Source organism: Sus scrofa, chromosome 13 (genome assembly GCF_000003025.6).
Source record: "Sus scrofa isolate TJ Tabasco breed Duroc chromosome 13, Sscrofa11.1, whole genome shotgun sequence".
NCBI lineage: Eukaryota > Metazoa > Chordata > Mammalia > Artiodactyla > Suidae > Sus > Sus scrofa.
In genome coordinates, this window is record NC_010455.5 from 107,426,123 (window position 1) to 107,447,859 (window position 21,737).

Here is a 21,737-nt window from a genome sequence, read left to right on the forward strand (position 1 = left end):
GCAGGACTCATGGGAAGTTTTGAAACTGGGAAGGGCTTCAGAGTAGTGCTGCGTTGGGGCCAAGGCCTGGGTTTTATGCTCTACATGTATTAGCAGCTCCGATTCAACCCCTAGCCTGGGAACCTCCATATGCCACGGGAGCGGCCCAAGAAATAGCAACAACAACAACAACAACAACAAAAGACAAAAGACAAAAAAAAAAAAAAAAAAAACTTGTGTTTTATAGTGATCAGCTCTAACTTACTCTATCAGGTGTTTGTAGCAGTTACTTGCAAGTACACTAAATGTTGAAAGAAGAGCATTTGTTCTCAGATTATACTAAAGTTTTAAAAAATCTTAAATGTGTCTTAAATATTGATGGGCTTTCCTTAAGTTCAGATTTTTGAAATGTGGGCAATAGGCCTTGCCTGTGATCCATCTTAAGAAAAGGCTTAGTTGTAGCTATGATATTAAATATAGAATATGTAATATAGTCACTCTCTGATAAATAGAGATTAGCAGCCAGGTGCCATTGGTGATTTCAGTTACCAGTTTTGGCCACATAACGCATGTAATTTCAAAAATGTAGAGGTGATTCATTCTCATTAAAATATGTACAAATAATAAAGAGAAAGTGCAATTTTCTCTTTAGTAACCCTTTCCACCCTTTGTGCTTATCCTTCCCTCTACTGTAGGCTTAATCACTGGTATCAGTTCTCTGTGTGTCTGTAGTGGTCTTCTTCTAAGCATTTACAACACATACACATATGTGGATCTGCATGAGTGTATCTGTGTGTTTATTCACAGATCCTAAACATTTGTATAAATATATATTGTATATATGTATACATCTATATCATGCCATATATATGTTCTTCCGGAACTTTCTCTTTTGCTCTCTTTCTCTCTCTCTACCTCTCTTTCTCTCTCCCTTTCTTTCTCCTCTCTCTGTCTTACTGAGCATCATGACATTGACATATTTTCCTGCTGGCACATTTAAATGGCCTTGTTAAATTTTTCAACTGTTGCATAGTATTCCATAGGATTGATTTACCGATTTTACTTAACCTGTTTAAAACATGTAAATAAGTGATCTTTGAAGCTAACTTTATTTGATTTATTATGGTTAATGTATTTTATTAAATAGGTGAATAATTCTTATTTCCTTCTAAAATCAAAGCGGTATTTTTTCCTCCACTGTTGATGCTTAAATCTTGCAAAATTTTAAATATTACAATGTTATTTAGATATTCCTTAAGACTAGGCTGTTAATTGTAAAGGAAATCTTCTATTTTTAAAAAATACTTTTGAGCTCTTTTCTGTATGTTTCTTTTCTCCTAAGCAGTCTCTTCTGTGCTTTTCTTCTTTTCTGACAATGTAAGTTCCACTATAACATTATGTAATATGTAATAACAAATGCCAGGTTCTTCAAAAATAGGAGTAATCCTATAAATTAAAGTCTACCTCTAAATAAAGTTTGTATTTTTGTGTTAAACTTCCCATTTTTGAGCCATGCGTTATAAAAACCTGACCTACACATTCTTCCAATTTCTAATCAATGTCCATTCAAGCAGAGCAATAACTGCTTCATAAGCTAAATTAGAGTGCCTTCTTACAGCTGATAATTCTTGGTACAGTCTCTTGAGCATCAAGTGCAAATTTCAAGAGAATCCGTCCCTAGACAAATTCAGCCTTATCAGACTGAATCCAGACAGCTTTTGCTTCCCTTTGAATGTAACTAGCCTGTACTTTCCATCTCTTTCATTTGTGGAGCCTTTGTGAATCCACAAAATCATGTTCAGAACACTAGTGGAAGAAAGAACATAGGGGCCGGAACGCATGTTTTCTTTACTAAAGCACTTCAGCCCTACTACCCATTTCTCTTCCTTGTTCAGTTCTCACCGAGAACCTCATCTATGCCTTGTTTGTGTGCAGTCAGAGACTCTTAAATGATAAACCTGGAAATGTATTTTTCTTACACTGTCACATCAGGTGCTAGCAGAGTTCTCTCTTTTAAAATCAGACCTACTCTAAAGTGAATGACTTAAATTTAAGATCCTTCTGTGATATCTGTTGGAATATTTCTAACATTTTCAACTATATTCTTGGTATTGCTGACTTTTCTGGATTGGAGCTATGTCTCTTGGTAAATAAATTGTTTATTACATCTCTTTTATGTTAAGCAAGTGCTTCAGTTTAAATTCCTGTGTATTATTATTTATTAATAAATCTTTCTTAGGCTATCTACTCTGTCCAAGATATTTCACTAAATGCCAAGGGTCATTTAATTTAGACCACATGAAAATGGTTGTAGGCAGCTTGGTACGAAGGAGAAAGAACACTAGATTTAGCATCAGAAACTATGGGTTTGAATCCTGGCTTGACATTTAGATGCTGTCAGACTTTGGCCAAAGTACTTAACTTATGATTTTTTGAAGTTACAGCAGAAGTACAGTTCTGCCAACGCATCTAGGTTACATGGCTAAACTGAACATTTCATGTCTCGGTCAAAAGGATCTGTATTCGATTTACCTCATTGATTTTGTGGTTCTTGAAAGATTTCTTAAATAAAAGAGTACATAGACCAAAGAAATTAGGAAAAAGGCAACATTAGTTCCACATTAGTTCCAATGGAGAATTCCAGTCTCTACTCTAGAAAGCATGCATTGCTTATGGGCGCAGAAAATGGAATATTCCAACTTCAGATATGTTAAGGTCTTTACTGGGTATTCTGTTAAATCTCCATTTGGTGATAGAAAGTGGACAGTAGTTGAAAGAAGTGGCCAGGAAAGTGAGAGAGAATCATGGAAGTGCCAGGAGAGCAAATCCAAAGTGGGAGAGAGAACCAAGGGGAAGTTTGTTGGCACTATTGACATCTATAGAAAGGTCCATGACTATTAGGCAGTCTCCTGTAACACTTGATCAGAAAGTTACAGCAGTATGATGACTGAGGTGGCTAAGCTTCCAGAGGATGTCAAGGAAGCAGAGACAGTAATTCTTGGACCACTGGCTTTTGGATTTGGAGTAATAGCAGAATGGTAAAGAGAAGGGTTGGAAAATGGAAGACAGAGAAAAAAATAACCAATGACACGGGAGAAAGGAAGAGTGAAGCTCAAGGGAGTAACTGGTTTTATAAAACCCGAAAGATGGAAATGAAATCAGATTGAGGGCATCATGTGGAAAAATTGACTTTATTACCCATGAAAAGAAGAGGAAAGTAAGGGGAAACATGAGGCATTTTGTGATAGACAGAGGCAAGTCAAAGGGGTTCTCATCAATGAGCTCAGGGTTCATAGTAAGATCAAAGGGGAGCAGCTCTTAGAACATGAGAAGTGTGTGCAGGGTGCCTCTCATGGGTCCCAGGGTCCAGTGCAAAAATGAAAATGTATGGTTTTTGTTCAAAAAGAAAAACAGCTATCATAGGCACTAAAATAGGAGACTTTTGTTTTTTAATGGTCTTTCTCTTGTCTTATCATGGTGTTTTATTTGCTAGTATGCTCCTCACCATGGGATACTGGGAGAAGAACAGATATTCACACTGGCCTGTGCTCCTGCAATTTAGCTCAGCATGTATGTGCCTGAGAACCTACATAGTGGGGGTCAGAAAGCCAATCTCTCATTCCTTCCAGCCTACACCCACAATGCATGGACAAACCTCAAGCTTTCTCTGTGCTTTAATGTGCTTAGTACTGGATCAGGGCCAGGTGGAGGTTCACCCCTGCAGCTCACCCTCCAAATGTGCTCTGTTGCTGCTAACCACTGAGGGTGGCCAGTTGCTGCTGTAAACTGCCAAAATGTCATGGAGACTGTTCATCAACCCTAACCCTCTACCAACTCATATTCAGGCTCTCGTAGAGGGGTTGAGGGCAGCAGAGAATACCAATGGTCACTGGGTTCAGGTGGGGAAAGAAATTTGGGCAGCCTGGCAGAACCATTCTAGAGAGAAGGGAGTTGGTAGAAGATGGAAAGGTGCGTGACTTGAGGTTCCAAGTCCTTGGGTCCCATTGTCCCCTTTGACTTCACCTACGAAACACAAACACCAAGATGATAGTATTATATATTTCAAGATGGTGGTCATAGAACATTAAACCCTAAACACTGGGCCCTTCTGAGCCCAACACCCTTTGCCATTATACTTGTTGCATGCCCATGAAGCTGCTTTTGGGTGTGTGTGTGTGTGGGTGTGTATGCATGTGTGTGTGTCCTATAAAAAGCTTCAAATATTCACTGTAGAATTCAATAAGGCATCAACATGATCTGAGATGGTTGTGAGAGTTCCTTCAGTTATGCTATCCTTGGTGGTTGCCTTGGAGGAAAATCAGAGTACACAGATGATAGAGCCATGTTATGATTTTCATAGACCCAAGGCCCTTTCAGTCATAAAACAAAACAAAACCCAAAAAACTTTAATGTATGTTTTTTATGCTTGCAATGATATAAATATTCTATAGTAAAATATTTTCTTCAACTGAAGAGTTTACCATGATAAAACATTTATGTGGGCCTCTAAAGTGTTATGGGTCCTAGGCATCGAGCCTAATAGGTAAGTTGGCCCCTCATGGATGGTTGTTTTCATTTAGAACTGGCATAATAGATATGAGATGGGTTGGCAGAAAGGATTCTGGAGCCAGTGGGGAAAAGCATGAGATCCTGGCTGGGTGGTGAAGAGTATGGGAAGTCTCTAGGAAATGAAGAATTGTTAGGTAAGGGGCTGGAGCCACAGTGAAAGGAGTGGAAAGTAGTCAAGGGAAGTGAGTTTATAAATAAATGAAAGGTTGGAGTGAGAATGAGAGATAGTCTAGGTCCTATGGTATTGAAACATTCAAAAACTGAAAAGGTTCAAAGTTTTGTTCTAGAAGAAGACAAGTCATGGACTACATAAGTTTTATTTTTATGTTTAATTTTTCTCATTGAACATACACAATATATTAAATCATCAATAGGTAGTTCCCTAGGAAATAAATTCTAGAGGGGGGGAAAATCAACCTTTTTAGATGATTCTTAAATATTAAGAAGGCCGATCCCTAAATTACACTCACCTGGTTCCAGCTTATTTGACTGTGATTAAAGAAAGAAAGGAGAGAAGGGATATTGTTTTGTTCCAGTTGGGGCTTTTATATATAATCAGTGCCCCAATTTTTGTGAACAGGAACTTCAGGTTTTAAATTCAGCACATTTTTACTTAATTTACAAGTGCTAATGTTTCAGAGATAATTTTAAGCAATATAACATCAGATTATATATGAGCTATTTTATAATAATAGAAGTTGCATTTAACTACAGGTTAAATGACTACGTTAAAAGGGAATACAATTATTTTAATGGATTTCTAATTAAATGCTTAAATCCTGGATAGTCTAGAGGTGCACTTTAAATTAAATTGATCTCTCTTGGAAATTTGGTTGAAAGCTGCTGGCAAAGAGGAAAAAAAAAAAAGATTTGTTTTTAGTGTATAACAGTTAGTATTACTTTATGATAAGTTGTCCTGTTTTGGTAAACATCAGACAAGGAAAGACACAGAGAAAGAACAGGGAATATGTAATTTAGTAATGGGTGAAAAAAATAAACAGATATTTTCCCAAAAAAGTACAATTTATAAACACATAAAATTCTCATTCTTGAGAACAATAAAGTGCAAATTAAAGAAAGGTACCAATTTTGCTAAATAAAGAAAGTAGCAAAATGCTGCATTATTTTATTTGTACTACTGTGTTTATAATATTTTTTATGTTTTAAAATAATGTTCTCTGATGAAAAAAGTATATGTATATTTTTCCTACCAGCTGTTTTGTATGTGGAGGTGTTACATAAATAGAAAAAAACAAAGGCGAGGAGAAGAAATAGGAGGGGGAAGATATAGAAAAGGATAAGCCAGTGAACTCTCTGTAGTTGGAAGTGTTTAATCAGAGTATAGATAGCCATTGCTAAAAATGTTAAAGAAGGGACTCCTACTGTGTGTAAGAGTTGGGATTAGTTTATCTTTGAAAGTCTTTACAATTTCTACAATTGGATAAATAAGTTATTTCTAGCATTTTAATAATTTTTTTACTAGGAAAGAAAATAAAGTTGACATTAGAAGTAGCACACAATTTAACTATATTCACAAAAATATAAAGCAAACTTAAGCTTTTCTCATATAAAGAGTAACTTAAAGCATCATACAGAAAAGTTAATGCTTCTTTCCTAGTATGTAGCTTGAGCAAAAGTTCATGGTGGGGTTCTGGTTCATCTGGATCACATGACCTTCCTTGATCTAACCACGGGGTTAGGAAGACCGAATTTTCAGGTTGTCTCAGCTGGGATGCTGTGCCCACCCTATAGTTAGATGATGGTCATGGGACAGAGGGGTGGTGACAGCCTAATTCTGCCCCAACCCACAGAAAGGAGCTCTGTAATTAGGTAAAAGAGGAGATAAAAATGTTTTGTGTAGATAAAATCATTATTAGAACCCCCCAAAGTCATAATATCAATTAGTTATTTATATTTTCTGTGAAACTCCTATTCAGGGTATGAATTGTGAGGTTTCTGGATGTTATAAAAAACATTAAAAATGGCTAGTTCCCTTCTGTCAATGTGACCTTTGAGGTGGGGTTATAGAAAAGAAGTCAACTAAAAGGAGTTAGGTTTAATCAGAAGTAATAGAAAGAAGAGAAGCTGGTGTCTGAGCTCCTTTTCTGAGTCTTAATTTCCAGCTCCTGGATGCTCACTCTGATCCCCAAGCTGCCCATGACCTGGAGCTGTCCAAGGCCCCATATCAGCCCCTGTCCTAGTGTCTCTGCTGGCTCCCCCAATTGGTGTGTCTCTTCTTCTCTCAGTACCACTAAGAGATCTTACTCTTTCCTTGAATCTGATGTGTGGTAATAATGCTAATCAAAAGTCATGGTAAAAGGGGAATAGCCTGCCTTACTTCACTTTCCCAGGAATGTTTTCCCATTCACTCATATAATTACTGGGAAAGGAAATGTTCCCTATTTATTATTTATAACACATCTATCTATCTGTCTCTCTGTCTGTTTGTCTATCTATCTCTCTATCTATCTACAGCAGAACCTGGTGTGTATTCTGACCTGTATTCTCAATACCTGGGGAAGGGTCACCTTTCAATCAGTGATCTCTCTAGTATCCAGAGATCCAAATGACCCTTGTCCCATTTGAGACCTTAAAGTTAGGTATTCAGAGGTCTTTGAATAATGTCTAGATCAACCCAGTTATCTCAATCAAGCAGGCAGTCAGCCGATCATTATTTATTACCTGCCTCTGATTTCTAAGCCCTGTGTTTGTCCTCCCCTCTCCTATGGCCCCTCTTCTCCACCTCTGGATGTGTCTCCATTTACCACTCATTTGGGAAACACTTACCTAGCACCATCTAAATGTAAGCATTATGATAGACCTAAAGGAAAAGGGGAGAAAGATTAAAATCTCTCAGAGGACTGTACTATTCACTGTCCGAGGGAGTGAACTGTGAATTCAACTAAAGGTTTCTGTTTCTCTGACAGAATGCCCAGGGTGAATGCCTTCTCTACTCCTGGAAGTAGTATCCTTAACTCTCAGCCTACAGAGGGTTTAGCTCTTTCTTGAAAACTGGAAGAGAACCAATACGTTTGGACTTTGAGTTGAACTAGATGTAAAGAAAAGTAGCTAAGCAAAATCAGCTAGACAAATTTTTGTTCAGCTCAGTTTTACTTGCTCCCTCACCTTCCTTTGCCATTTGTGGTTGATGCTATAAAAGTAGAAAAGAACTTTCGCATAACATTAAGTATATGCCAAACTGATGTTTGTAGTAGGCTCTGTGTACATGCTTTATTTTCATTGCTTGCTGTTCCCTCATGTAGAGAGACTGTGATGACAATATTGTATCACAATATATCAGAGCCTTATCACACTGTGGTCTTCCAGGATGATATTGGGTCATGTTATAGATGAAGCAGCAATATAATAGATCCAAGAAAGCATGGCCTTGAAAGCTCAATTTTCAATAAGGAGAAAGAACAGGTTATTCTGGGCTTGGAACTTTTTAAGAAAGAAATAGTCATCCATGAAGGTTAACTTGCTGTCCACATCCTGCACTATAGAAGAAAGACTTTATAATTTCCAAATCTGCCTGATTGTTTTCAGTCCTCATATTATTTAATTTACAGAAGAATTGATTTTTTTGTTCATTCCCTTTTAAAAAGACTCTCCTCCTTGGGTACTAAGATTCTACACTGTCTGCTCCTCTCCACCTATTTCCACACCTCTTTCGCAGTCTCTTTTGCTGAGCTCTCTTCCTCTGCAGATTAATCTCTCTGTTACTCATCTATTCATTTTTTTCACTTTTTCAGCAAATATTTATTGTGCATACTATGGGCCAGGCACTGACTTAAGTACTGGATACACAGTGATAAGCAAAACACATACATTCTCCGCCCTCAAGGAGCTAACAATGTAGTAAAATTGTCGGCTTCCTGGGTTGGTGTCTGAATTCTCACTGTTCTTTTAAACCTCATGAAGGCACTCAAGTATGGCATCTTTTCCTTCTTCCTTCCTTAGCTAACACAAATGATCAGCTTGTAAAATCAGGCCCAGGAAGATTAGCGATCTATCCAGTATTTTGCTTTATTAATAATTTCAAGGCTATGTGCAATCAACAGGCATAAGTGAAATAAGGAGAAAACAAGAACATCTCTGTGGATCTTCAAATCCTTCCACTCTGTAAGGGACATGTTCTCTCTAACCCAGAGTAGCATATGATCATGTACGTGATTTCTGTTCTGGGTGCTATCAAGAACAGTGCAGGGTCTTGGATTCTACCTGAATTTTACACTAACCAGTTAGCCTGCAACTGTTTCATAGATGCTGACAGAAGACATAAGACCCCTGAGCCAGAATCAAAGGACTTTATTACTCCTGGCAAAAGCAGTAGCCCGAGCATCATTTATTTGTGTCAAATCCCCGTGTCCCCCAAATCCCATAGCAGTGACACAAAGGACCTATTATGGATGCCTACACATGCAATTGGTTGCATTATACAAGGGAAATACTGAGCTTAGGGTATCCACCACTTTTAGATTTAGTGGAAAAAAGCCTGTTCATTTTCTCAGGGGAGATGTTAGCTCATCTCTCTGTGCAAACACAGCCCTCAAAAATGGCTTGGGTAAAGAGTAATCAGGCATAAAATATGTAAGGATTCTCAGGGTCCATAGTGGATTGTTTCTACCAGCATATACTTTCTCTTGGAATGTACTCATAAGATTTGAGGTTCTCAGTAATTTTAAAATTACTCCTCTCTTTTGCATCTTTAAGTCAGATGGTCCCTTCCCATCAATATTTAATCTACTGCAAGTCTGATCCACCTTAAAAACCCTCTCCTTCTCCCTCTCCTGTCCAACTATATCTTCCTTTTTCTTAATAGTTAAACTGATCACAGTATGTGTCTTAACTCTCTATCTTCCTTTCTTTGTCTCCTGCTTTTCCTTAGCCCAGTAAATGGCAATCTAGGATCAGTCTCAGCTCCTCTTTAGAAACAGCTTTCTTTATCCCAGTTTCTTCCTTTGTAGGTAGGAGTAATAGCAGTATACACTTCATAGGACTGATGTGAGTATTAATGCCGCTATTATACATGAAGAGTTTAGAGCACCACCTGGCACATTGTTCGTGTTCAGTAATCATCAGGTGGACTGTTATTGTTAGCATCCTCTGCCTCATCATTGTCATCAGTGAAATTCTTTTTCTAAATCTGGTATAAACTTTCTAGTTCCTGTGTTGACCACTTTTTCCTTCTTGAAACTCCCCCACCGCTGGCTTCCATGATGCCAGACTCAATTTTCCTCCTATTTTTCTGCATGGCCTTCTTGGTCAGATCTGTGTATTCTGTCTCAGCCTATCTTCAATATTGATATTCCTCAGGGTCCTCTATTTACCTCCTTTCTCTTCTTTATCTGCCTTCTTCACTTAACGGTATTTACCCATCAATATGCCTTGAATTACTATCTATATTGGGATACCCAATACTCTTTACCTTTTCATTTACTTTTTTAATAGATATTTTTAGAGCACTTTCTATGTGCCCAATGCTGGGATAGCTACTGTGAATAAAACCCATATGATTCCTGCTCTTATGGGACTTACTTTTTGAGAGAGAATACAGATATCAAATAAAATAGAGAATGCAGATGTCACACATATGACTCCACAGCTATTGATGAGTTAATGACTCCAAAGGAAAGGAAGAGAGTCCTAAGAAAGTATGGCATATAAATTGGATCTAGGGTAAAGGAAAAATGAAGGCTTCCCTGAGACAGTGTGGTTCTTGGGTGGATAGCAACAGGATGCAAAGATACTAGGTAAAGGAGAAGAGGAGGAAATAGGGAGTACAAAGCATTTAGGGGACTTAAAGAAGGTCAATGTTGCTAAAATACAGTAAGGGGAAAGAATAGCGAGATACAGTTAGAGAAGGAAGCAGAGACCAGACCATGCAGGGGCCTGCAGACCAGGTTGGTGATCAGTTTAATCCTAAGAGAAAAGGGAAGGGTGGAAGTGTATAAAACTGAGACAAGGAGTTCCTATTGTGGTGCAGTGGAAATGAATCTGACTAGTATCCATGAGGATGCAGGTTCGATCCCTGTCCTTATTCAGTGGGTTGCTGCCAGCTGGGGTGTAGGTCACAGATGTGGCTCAGATCCCCCATTGCTGTGGCTGTGGTGTAGATCATCAGCTACATCTCCGATGTACTTAGCCTGAGAACTTCCATATGCTACAGGTGTGGCCCAAAAAAGAAGAAAAAGAAAAAAGAAAACTGAGACAAGTGAGGAAGTATGTGACAGGATCAAATTTTTATATTTGAAATATCACTGTGGTATAGCATGAAGACATTGGAGGACCCAGTGGTGGATGTGGAGGGAGCTTTAGCTTGGGTTTGAGTGGTGTCAGTGGACATGAGAAATGGACAGACTTGAGATGTTTCAGAAGATTATTTAGATATAGTAAAATTTGATATTAGGTCAAATATGGGTGACAGAGAGGAAAGTACCAAGGATGACTCCTAAGTTGGTGGATGGTATCTGAAAAATCTGCCCATGTTTTTCTGTTGATTTTAGTCCACATACTCAGTTGACTGTTATGTATATATCCCTAACATTTCATGTCACTTGCCCATCAAGTCATGATGACCAAAACTAAACTGTTTTTCTAGTGTCAAATGTTCCTCCTTCTGTGCTGTTCCTGTGGATGCCATAAGCATCCATCCAATTGCTCAAGTCAACTGACCTTGACTCTTTCTTCTCCATCACATCCAGTTAATAACCAAGTCATTTTGATTTTCTCTTCTTAAACTCTTTTATATGTGTCCACATCTCTTTTTTCCACTGCTACTAGCTTAGGTCAAGTCCTTATCAGCTTTCATCTGAATTTTGGCAGTTGTTATTACTTGGTCTCTCTGCTTTCAGTCTCCCACTTTCCTAATCTGTTCTTCACCCTGCTGGTCCCCATGGTCCATAAAGTAAAGCCATGATTGCTTAGTATGGCAGGAAAGGCCCTCCATGATTAGGCCCTAGCCACATCTTTAGCATAGTCTTTTTTTTTTTTTTTTTTTTTTTTTTTTTGCTTTAATCCTTACTCTACACAGAGCAAAACAGAAGGATCACTCACAGAGTAATTTTGAGGAAACCACTCAAGAAGCCATCTTCAACCTCTTAGACACTATCAGATGTACCACAATTTTGCACAGGCAGTTTGATAAACCCTTAATATTTATAATAAAAATGAACCAAAATTGTGACATATCCCCAAATTTATTAGCATTTTTATGGAATGTAATTTCTCTAATAATGCTATATGGAAGAACTGCATGACTTTTCCTAAGCCTTGATGAAATAAAGAATAAAACATTTCACTGATTGGAGGACAATAGATCTTTTTGAAAAGTGTGTACTGAGTTAGAGTTGCACTTGGTAACCTCCTACTGCACACTCATTTTACAGTTTGTATGCATCAGTTAGGATGATTTATTTTACAAGCAATAGAATCATGTGACTTAAAATGCTTAAACAGTAAAAAAAGATGGTGTATTGAATCACTTACCTGAGAAGATCAGAGGTAGGGAGGACTTCAGGCAGAGTTCAATCAGGGCTCCAACTCCTGTTCTCTGTGAGTCCTTCAGCTCTGTCCTATTTGTTGACTTTTTCTTTATTGGGGGCAAAATGTCTACTGCATAATGGCTCATATACACACACTAAAATTTCCAGAGCAAGAAGGCCTCTGTGTCCCAGGTTCCCAACCTGTATGTTGAGCTTCATACTGATTGGCTCACAGCTGAAATTCATTCATTCCTAAGAAGGCCATATGCTAATAAAGACATTACCTGGCCCAATCACTGTGGCAGATGGAGGCAGGTTTATGCCAAGTGGAGTCCACCTCAAATTTGAGAAAGCAGTAGTGTGCATTAATCCCACATAATCTAAAATGACAGGGATATCTTTCCCCAAAGGAAAACCTGAGGGTTATTTAGAATTAGCGATGAAGAAAAAAAGATGAATCCCAAATTAGCAACCAGTGAATAGTCACTCTAGACCCAGTTTCAATTTGTTCATTGGCAAACAAAAATTATTCCGTGCCCCGGATTTTTTTAAGCAACGTGTAAAGCGTCCAAAACAAACATCAAGAGTCTCTTGCAGGGATGAAAAGAGGGCAAGTGGAGCAGAGCCCAATTCTAAGAAATCTCATTGAAAAGTATGAGGGAATAAGACTGTTTCAGGCTCTCAAACCACACATTCATTCATTTGTTGATAGGACAACCTGGAGTATCAATGCTATTCCAGAAAATGCTTAATATCACAGGATCCTTGACCTTAAGGAATTCATTCAATCAGGAGCTACAGAATTATAAAAGTCAGCAGCTTTGATATGCTGTAGCATATCAGAGTGAAAGTAGTAGATTAGTACAGAATGAAAATAAAGCTACTTGGAAATCTAGTGGAATCTTCAACACAGCCTTTAATATTTCCCCCAAACCTAATGCATCTATGATGGAATGTTTAACATAAAGCAGCCTGGGAATACTTATTTCCAATCAACAGGTTTCTGACGACAGAATATTAAAAGGCAAATGCAAGAATAATTTATCTTACTCTGGCTGCACACTCTAAAAAAAATTATATGAAACAATCTTGATTGTTTGGAAACAAAAGCAGATCATTGCTGTCTCGGGGAGCTTTTATGTGCAAGATACAGTTGGTATTAATGTGAATTCTTTTAAGCTATTATATTCTGTGATTGTCTGGGGAGATAGTTTTGCAAATAAATACAGTAGAAATACTTAGAGAGAGGACAGTAAAAAGGAAAAATAGCAGCAGTTGATTCTTCTTGACATTTTTTTACAGTGTAAAATCATCAAATCCTTGGTCCATATCACAGTGATAATGCTGAAAAAATTCTGATCACCTTATCGTTATTCCCAACAGTGTTCTCGAGCTCCAGTTCTAAGGGCAGCGTTTTCTGTAAGCACCTAACATAAGATATAACTGAGAGAAATTTTGGAGAAATGGTTTCTTCACATGAAGTACACCTGATAATAGCATTTTAATGTAATATTGACATTTCTGGTTTTTAACTCTGTTGGGCAGAATCTTGATGGAAAAGAAAATCACTTGTGACAGCTTCAGCAAGAGGGTCTAATATCATGGCAATTTAACCCGGTTTTATCCTATATCAGGATATACCATCAGAAAAAAACTAAAGTGTCCTTCATGTTTTACAGAATAAAGTCGCTCATAACCGATAATGCTAAAATTGTCTTAAATTATTATTATCGAGGGGATATTGTAAGAAATATTGATGGTTTATTTTCAGAGGTATTTGGTAAATAATTTAACATATAAATGTATGTATGTATGTACGTATATACCAACACTGTTTTGGTCAGAGTTTTGATTTGTCTATTTGGACAGAACTGGTTTGCTGGTCAAACAGCTGAGAAGTGGAGCCAAATCATGACATTTGTGATCCATGTGATATTTATATTTGAAAAGAGGACTGTCTACATTCTTACTACTCAATATAGTCCACAGACCATCAGCTTGAGAATTGGAGCTGTTAGAAATGCAAAATCTAGACCCTTGTCCCAGATCTCAGTAGATCCTCATCTGCCTTATAACAAGATCTCTAGGTGATTAAAGCATTAACTACATCTGGGGATCTCAACTCTGTCTCCACATTAGAATCACTCAAGGTGCTTTGAAAATGTTTGATTCCTGGGTCTTACCCCAATTAAATTAGACTTTTTAAGGGCAGGACCAAGGCTTGGGTCTTTCTAAATGCTCACCAATGTGCTGCCAGATTTGAGAATTGTTAGTTACACAATGCCCATATAATCAGCAAGTCCAATATATTTTGAAAGGACAAAAAAATAAGAAAGTCAAGCCAATTACTTTGCATTTGGTACCACTCTATAAATGATTGATTTTTTAAGTGTTAATAAGTTTGCTTAGCTACTGTGTGAATGCAGCCTATTATGTCTCAACCTGCCCAGAAGTGTATTGTATTGTAAATCAGGAAGAGGAGCACTTCGCTATCTAAAGTAATTAAAAGAAAATTTTAGGTTTGTTTTGCAACTTTACTTTCTTTTGCCAACCTTATTCTCCAAACTGACAGATCTAAATACTGAATCTTAGATAGTGCCACATTTAAACTATTGCATCTTTGGATTATCCACTCTCTTCTCCATGCATTCAATTCTCAGTTTTTACCTCAAAGATCCCCTTTTCACTGCAGCCCCAATGCATTTTTCCCTTCTTGAATTCCCATTCAGCTTAGGGCTTCTGTATGTGCTTTCCATTTAGTGGAATAAAATTAACCTGTTTAATTCTACATATAATCTCAAGCATTAGCAATCTATTCCAAAATCTTATGCATGAATAGAAAAGAAAAACATAAAGCATAGCATAGTACATATAACAATCATTATTATCCCATCCTACAGGTGAGGAAACTGAGTCTCAGAGAGCCAAGGTGACTGGCCAATAAATTTCAACACTGAGATATTTTCCCAAGACTGACTCAAAATACAGGAAGCTGGGTTTGCTTTTGTTTGTTAAAATGTGTGTGAGTGTGTTTCTAATATATATAGTACTTTAATTATAGTTCTGGGGTAGATTAAGAATATGAACACATTTAAAACATACTGAAAGAAGAGTCATCCTTAAAATCAATGTCCACTCTTATCTTTGGAAGGAACCAAATGATTTTGCCTTTTTACACTAACTTGGTTTCTTTTGTCAGAAAATTATTAAAGCTTTTTTTGAGTAGGGCAAGGGGAAGGCGTCTTATTATACCCATTACTATACTTCTTTCTCTAAAATCACCTCTTAATACACAAGTCATAGCTGAGTAACTTTCTTGTGAAAAAATTGGAACATTATAGATATGGATGAAATCTCTTATCCAAAACCTCCACACATACATCCTACACTCTAGCTCCACAGTTTAGATTCCCTTCCTTCCTTCCTGAGAAGTAATCTTTTTCTCTGTGTACACTCTTCCTGACACTGTTAATATATTTAAATACATATGCATGGTATGTTATAATAATTTTTGAAGATGATAAATAATGTGTTGATTATTATGTGGATAAAATGTGTGGCTCTTGGGAATTAAGAGTTTTATTTGTGTGTGTAAAGTAAAAAACCCAGGAAGGATATCTAATTCAGGAGTTGACAGAACTAATATTCAAAATTATATCTCGACCCTGTGGAGTAATACCCTGAAGCCAGAAAGATAAAAATTTAACTAACATAAATATTAAAGCCCTGAACAAAGAACTAGTAACAAACGGGGAATTTTGATTTGATATTAGTTTATATGGAAAAACTTAGCAGCATGTTTATCACAAACTCAAAATTTAATAAAAATTCTAATACTTTGAAAAGTCATAGTTCTTATCTCTAAAATAAGATTCCTTTTAAAATATCAAAAATTATTCCCAAAGATCTAATTTTAGAAGGAAAATACTAGACTGTTTAAAATGTGTCCAATATTATAAACTAGTAATTTATAAATGTGGTACTAATTCTGTGATTTAAATTCTTCATTTTTTTCATAGAAAAAAGCCACATTAAAAAAAAAACTCTTTTGCTTCCCTCATGTCAGATGCCCTAATTTTTACAATAGTACAAACATTCATTATGATTTCAGCATGAAAAAGCCATATGAGAAGACATCGCAATGGTGTTCCTTCTCAATATTGATGTCTTCTTGAGTAAGGATCCTCCACTGTGGAATTAGATCTCACTCTATGTAAAGCTAATTATCTAGTATGATAACTTATTTTAATGAAGAGTATTCATACCCAACATTCTTTGCCAAAGTATCTGGCATTGGGAGTGTGGAAAGTCAGGGACACTCTCTGCATGAGACCCGCGCTTTTCCATACTAAGTCTTGACTTCACTGCCTGATTTTTCTTTGACACATGTCAAAAAAACAGATTCTCCAAACAAGAAAATTTAGGAGGTCTTAAATTACTGATTATCTGAAAAGCTTTTCCTAAATTTGTGGATATCTTCTTATTGTGATTTTAGATCTGTAAGTAATGAATATATAGGGTGTAAGGAAGTATAGGTTTCGAAAGAGAAACTGATTTTCCTTTCAAAGGGAGATGAACATTATATTCATTTCACACCACCTTGGCTGATCATTAAGACATAGGGATCAAGAATCTTGACCTCTTTTCATTTTTTCTAAATTAATATAACTTTTTATATAAACATGCTAAATATTTCAGAAAGTATTAAAGGAAGAAGCCAAGTCAGTGGAGCAAATGTATTGATGTGTTTTTAAGAACTCCAGACTGTGGCTTTATTTGAATGTATCTATCTCTGCCCTGATGTCCACCACAGTACATGAGAAGGAAAGTCAAGGTCTTAACTCTATTACTGACATTATTTAGCAGCGTCAGACCAATAATAGGTGCTTATCTATTCGTTGTGCTGCTCCAGATAGAGTAGCTCATTGTAATTCTCCCGTCCAGGTTTCCTTCCCTAAGGAAATATCTATATCTCAGATCTGTCTAATTAATCAGGATGTGAAGAATAGAAAATTGTGAGACAATCCCTATGCTCCACATTGCTGAGCTTTAAAAAGCTCAATAAAATTTCTATCTACATTTTCTTGTTTATACTGTGGAGTAAAATGGATCAAACAGGCAAAGATTTGTGGCAACAGAGATGGTGCCTTTGTGCAATATAATACATACTGTGTATCAAAGAAATATTGTGCCACTTCTCTGAAGCTGACATTGGAATGACATTGTAATCCTGGCCATCTGTCTTCCTCCTCTAGATGTCGATGAATGTGCGGTGGTGAATGGAGGCTGCCAGCAGCGCTGTATTAACACTCTGGGCACCTTCCACTGTGAATGTGATACAGGATACAGACTCCATGCTGACGAACGCACCTGCATAAGTGAGTAAATATTAGAACCAGCTTGAAGTCGTTTTCAATGAAAATCGACCTGCCCATGGAGGGGCAGGAAGAAAAGATTTTTCTGTGGTAAAAATATCTATAGAAGCTGATGGTTTTCAAATACAATTCTATCTCTTAGAATAATAAAAAAAAGATATTTTGCTATTAAAAGATACAAAGACAAAAAAAAAAAAGATGGGGAGGGAACTATAGAAATTAACATTCACAAGCAAAAATTGAATCCCCAAATATGGGGACTATTTCCACAGCATACACTTTCTGCTATCCACGGTCAAGTAAAAACCAGGTAACTATTTCTTATATACAATAAGGGCAGCACAGAGCCACAATGAAGAGAAGAGGCTGGGCTGCTAATGTAAATAAACTAGCTGCAATGTTTATTCATTTCAAACCAGACTCAGAACTGGACTCATGATTTTAACAGCAAAAATTATGACAGATTTTATACCAAGGAGTTTAGAGTTGTTCAAGAATAGTTAAAGCTACACATGTTAACTCTGAGGTTACTATATACTTATTGTATATCAAAATTTTCCTAGATATCAGTTTGGGCTGGTAGGATTATCATTTTAAGTCTTTATATGTTTCTGAATTTTATAAATTTCCTGAATTGAGTAGGTACACAGGAAAAAATAGAATAACTTTTAAAATATTGTACCTTCTATACAGTATTTTACAGGATTACCAGTACATGCAGATGAGGTATTTATCAGTAAAGGTTGAGCTGGGGAATTTTTGTATCTGATATAAAAATATTTTGCAAAGTAATGAACTATATAAATTTATGATATCTAGTTTTTGTGATAAGGCAAAATAAACACTCTAGTAACCAACTAAGTTATATTTTCAGGTGTAATTAATTTTCTAATAGAGTTATTAGCTATTTCTTAAAATCATTAGGCTCTTTCCTTGTTCCCAACCTCCATTGCCCTTGAATTTTCCAATTTTTGTTGTAATGACATCACGTTGAAACTGGACCTGGATAAGAATGTTATCATTTGTCTTTTGTATTTCTGTTCCTATTGTACAAATATATGGACATAAATTATAACTATATATGTATGTGTGTGTATATATGTAGTTTGTACACTATAATGAAATTCTGCACAAGAAGAAGATCTGCACATGGTGATATAAATATGCCATGGCCATAGTGTCCATGTATTTGTTATTATATATATTATGTATGGAACAAATTGAGCTAATAAGAAATATGGATTTTGTGAACACAATCATTTTAAGCATTTAAGCCCTTGGATGCCATTCTACAGAGGGGTTTGACTGAGAGCCGTGCAATTGACCTCTGTGGAAATTTTCATGCTCTTCCCACATGCATACACTGAAGCTTTGATTTCAAAGAATGGTTTTAAGAATCTCAGTTGACACAATTACAGCAGTCTTGCTAAGATGAGCTCACCGAGAATTTAAACACTTTGTATGAATAATGTGAGCCTGAGGATAAGAACTGTTTGCTTTTTTGTTTTGAAAGAAAAGGTTTACTGTAGAAAACTGAGTCTTACATTGGTTTGTGTTTTGCATAATTTTGTGGGGGAAGGTTAGATTTTTTAAAAATGGGAAAGTTAGATCACTTTCCCTTTGAGATTTTTTTTTTTCCCTAAGAGGAAACAGAACAGTACTTACCAGGAAATTGTAGTAAATAGGACTCCATTGTGACCTACAGCAGAGTCAACAGAAGAAAATGCAGAGTTATGGAATTTTATGATTCCACTGCTTTGGAGTACTGAAATTAATTGTCTCCATTTATTCTTTCCTCTTTACCTTTTTTTCCCCTTCATTTGTCCCATTCTGCCCATCTTGTGACAGGCTAGTATGACAGGCCTAGACTAGTGTGACAGGCCTAGACTAGTGTGACTTTTTGAAGTAGAGCCTCTGGTGCTTTTGCACTTTCTCTTAATCACAGCTGCAGTAAACTTCTTATACCCCAAGCACAGAGTTTAAGATGACTTTATTTCAAGAAAGGATCCCCTCTCTAAGGGTTGTGCCTTTGTGGTGACATATGGCCAGCAGTTACTTGTCAGTCTCTGTCAGAATGATCAAGTTGCACAAAGTAGTATAAAAGCAGGGGCTACAACATCTGGCCATCAGTGCACAGGCCACTTGGCCCCCTAGAAAGTGTGGCCTGGACTGCTGATAAAATGTGATCCTAGTAAAACAGAGGATCTTTGTCTTAGTGACCCTCAGTGTGAGTCCTGAATTTGTTTGCAAATTTTTAGAATACATGTCAATTTTCTGTTGGCAAGGACCTATAATTTTCATCAGATTCTTAAAGACATCAATGACACTTCAAAATATCCCCCATATGTTTTTGCCTTTTTGAAGGTGCTGCTTTAAAAAGTATATATCTGGGGGGATTTTGTGATGCTGTTATACCATGATACAGCCCCTCTATACTGTCATACAGTCTGAAGCAAAGCTGGTTAGTGACTGCTTCTCCTTGCAGCTTCCTTTGTAATGGGATTCCAGGCCAGGGGTCTGGGTACTTGTCTTTAAGCCGTGTTATACCTGGTTGGTAGAGAGCATAGACGCAGCATAGGAAAGCAGTCAAAATGAAATTCAAGCCAGATTTGCTTTGCTATCAGTGGTCTCCATTAACACAGATATTACCAAGTAAGTTATATACTTTTAAGCTTACCTTTGCTCAGAGTTCCCATTGTGGCTCAGTGGTAAGGAACCCGACTAGTATCCATGAGGATGCAGGTTTGATCCCTGGCCTCTCTCAGTGGGTTAATGATCTGGCGGCATTGCTGTGAGCTGTGGTGTAGGCCTCAGATATGGCTTGGGTCCCTCGTTGCTGTGTAGCTCTGATTTAACCCCTAGCCTGGGAGCCTCCGTATGCTGCAGGTGTGGCCCTAAAAAGCAAAAAAAAAAAAAAAAGAAATTCCCTTTACTTGAAAACCAAGAGCTTAAAAATGGAAACTAGAGTTTAGCAATCATTAAAGACAGAAATGTTCTTATTACTCCACTGCTGAATCTCATTCATGGGTTAGGCACAATAGCCTGGTGGAATTCAAGTTGGTAAAATATGGCTTTCAGCAAATCACTCAATCTCTCTACATGCCAGTTTCCTCATGTGTTAAGTGTAGAAATTGGACAAGGTGACCTTAAAGTTATGGCATCTCCAAAGTATTATAATTTTCTGGAGTTCCCCAAATTACTAATTCGTTACAAGTCATCTGCTAGCCTGTATATTTAAACTCCATTGGATTTTGTGTAATAATTATTTTAGAGAGCACTAATTTTATTTGAAAAGTATTTAAAGAACTTAGACTTTAGAAAATCCTACATAGAAACAGAGTGTGAGAATTTTATATCCAGTTTAATAAAAATGAGTGCATAACTTAAATGTTTTTAATGGAAACGACAATTATACTTTGGTGCCTTTTTTTTTTTAAATAGTATTTTCTGTATCATAGAATCCTATTTTGGAGGATTCCAAAGAGTAATCCAGACTAATCTATCTTAGGGCTAAGAAGTCTGAGATCCAAAGAAATCAAGTAGCTTTCACTCTAAAGAAAAGTAGTTTTCAGGAAAATCTGTCTAATTTCACTTCTGATCAAATGCTTTAAAATTATTTCTGAAAAATGTAAAGAAGACCAAGAAAAATCATAAATGCACTGATAAATGAAATCCTTACATTCTATTTTAGTAAATAGAGCTGAGGGTTAAAATCATGTGTTTTCATATAGCTATTGATGAAAGAAATCCACTTTACATTATCACCGTATAAGTGCAAATGTATCACCTCTCCTCTACATTTCTATCCAACAAACCTGGCTACTCTCAATTTTCCAAGTCAGCTATGCCTTTTTCCATGTCCACACTTTACCTTACTCAACCCTAGATTCTCTCTTGGCCCCAAGTCTCCACTTGTCAAAACTCAATTTACCATGTGCTATGTCCAATGTCAGTTGGCCCGTTAAGCCTTCTCTGGTTGCCCCCAGCCAAAAGCATTCCTTCTTTATCTTTTAATACCATATAATTTAGTGTTGCCTTAATGACATATTATAACATATAGTTTTATATGTGTGCAGTTGGGCTTCAGACCAAATGAAAGACACTGATGACCTTCTAATTATCAGCTTTCAGAGGAGTCTTTTCCTTGCCTTTCTCAATGGCCTCTGACACTATTAACCACTCATTTTTCTAAATGTTCCTCTTGACTTCCTGACAGCACAATTTTCACCTTTGACTGCTGCCTCCCTGCACTTAGATTCTTGTTACCCGGCTCTGACTTTCGATTATCTTCCTCTCTCCTTGCTACAGGCTGAACTATGTCCTCCCAAAT

The 21,737-nt window shown here is 36.9% G+C and overlaps 1 protein-coding gene across 1 annotated transcript in view; it reads left to right on the plus strand.

The window, feature by feature from the left end:
- Nucleotides 1-21,737, plus strand: part of LOC100153543 (multiple epidermal growth factor-like domains protein 6) — a 580,873-nt gene that overhangs the window by 409,597 nt on the left and 149,539 nt on the right. Inside the window, exon 8 of the mRNA XM_021069816.1 lies at nt 17,288-17,410. Coding sequence (XP_020925475.1) covers nt 17,288-17,410 — 123 coding nt within the window. The remainder of the gene's footprint in view (nt 1-17,287; nt 17,411-21,737) is intronic.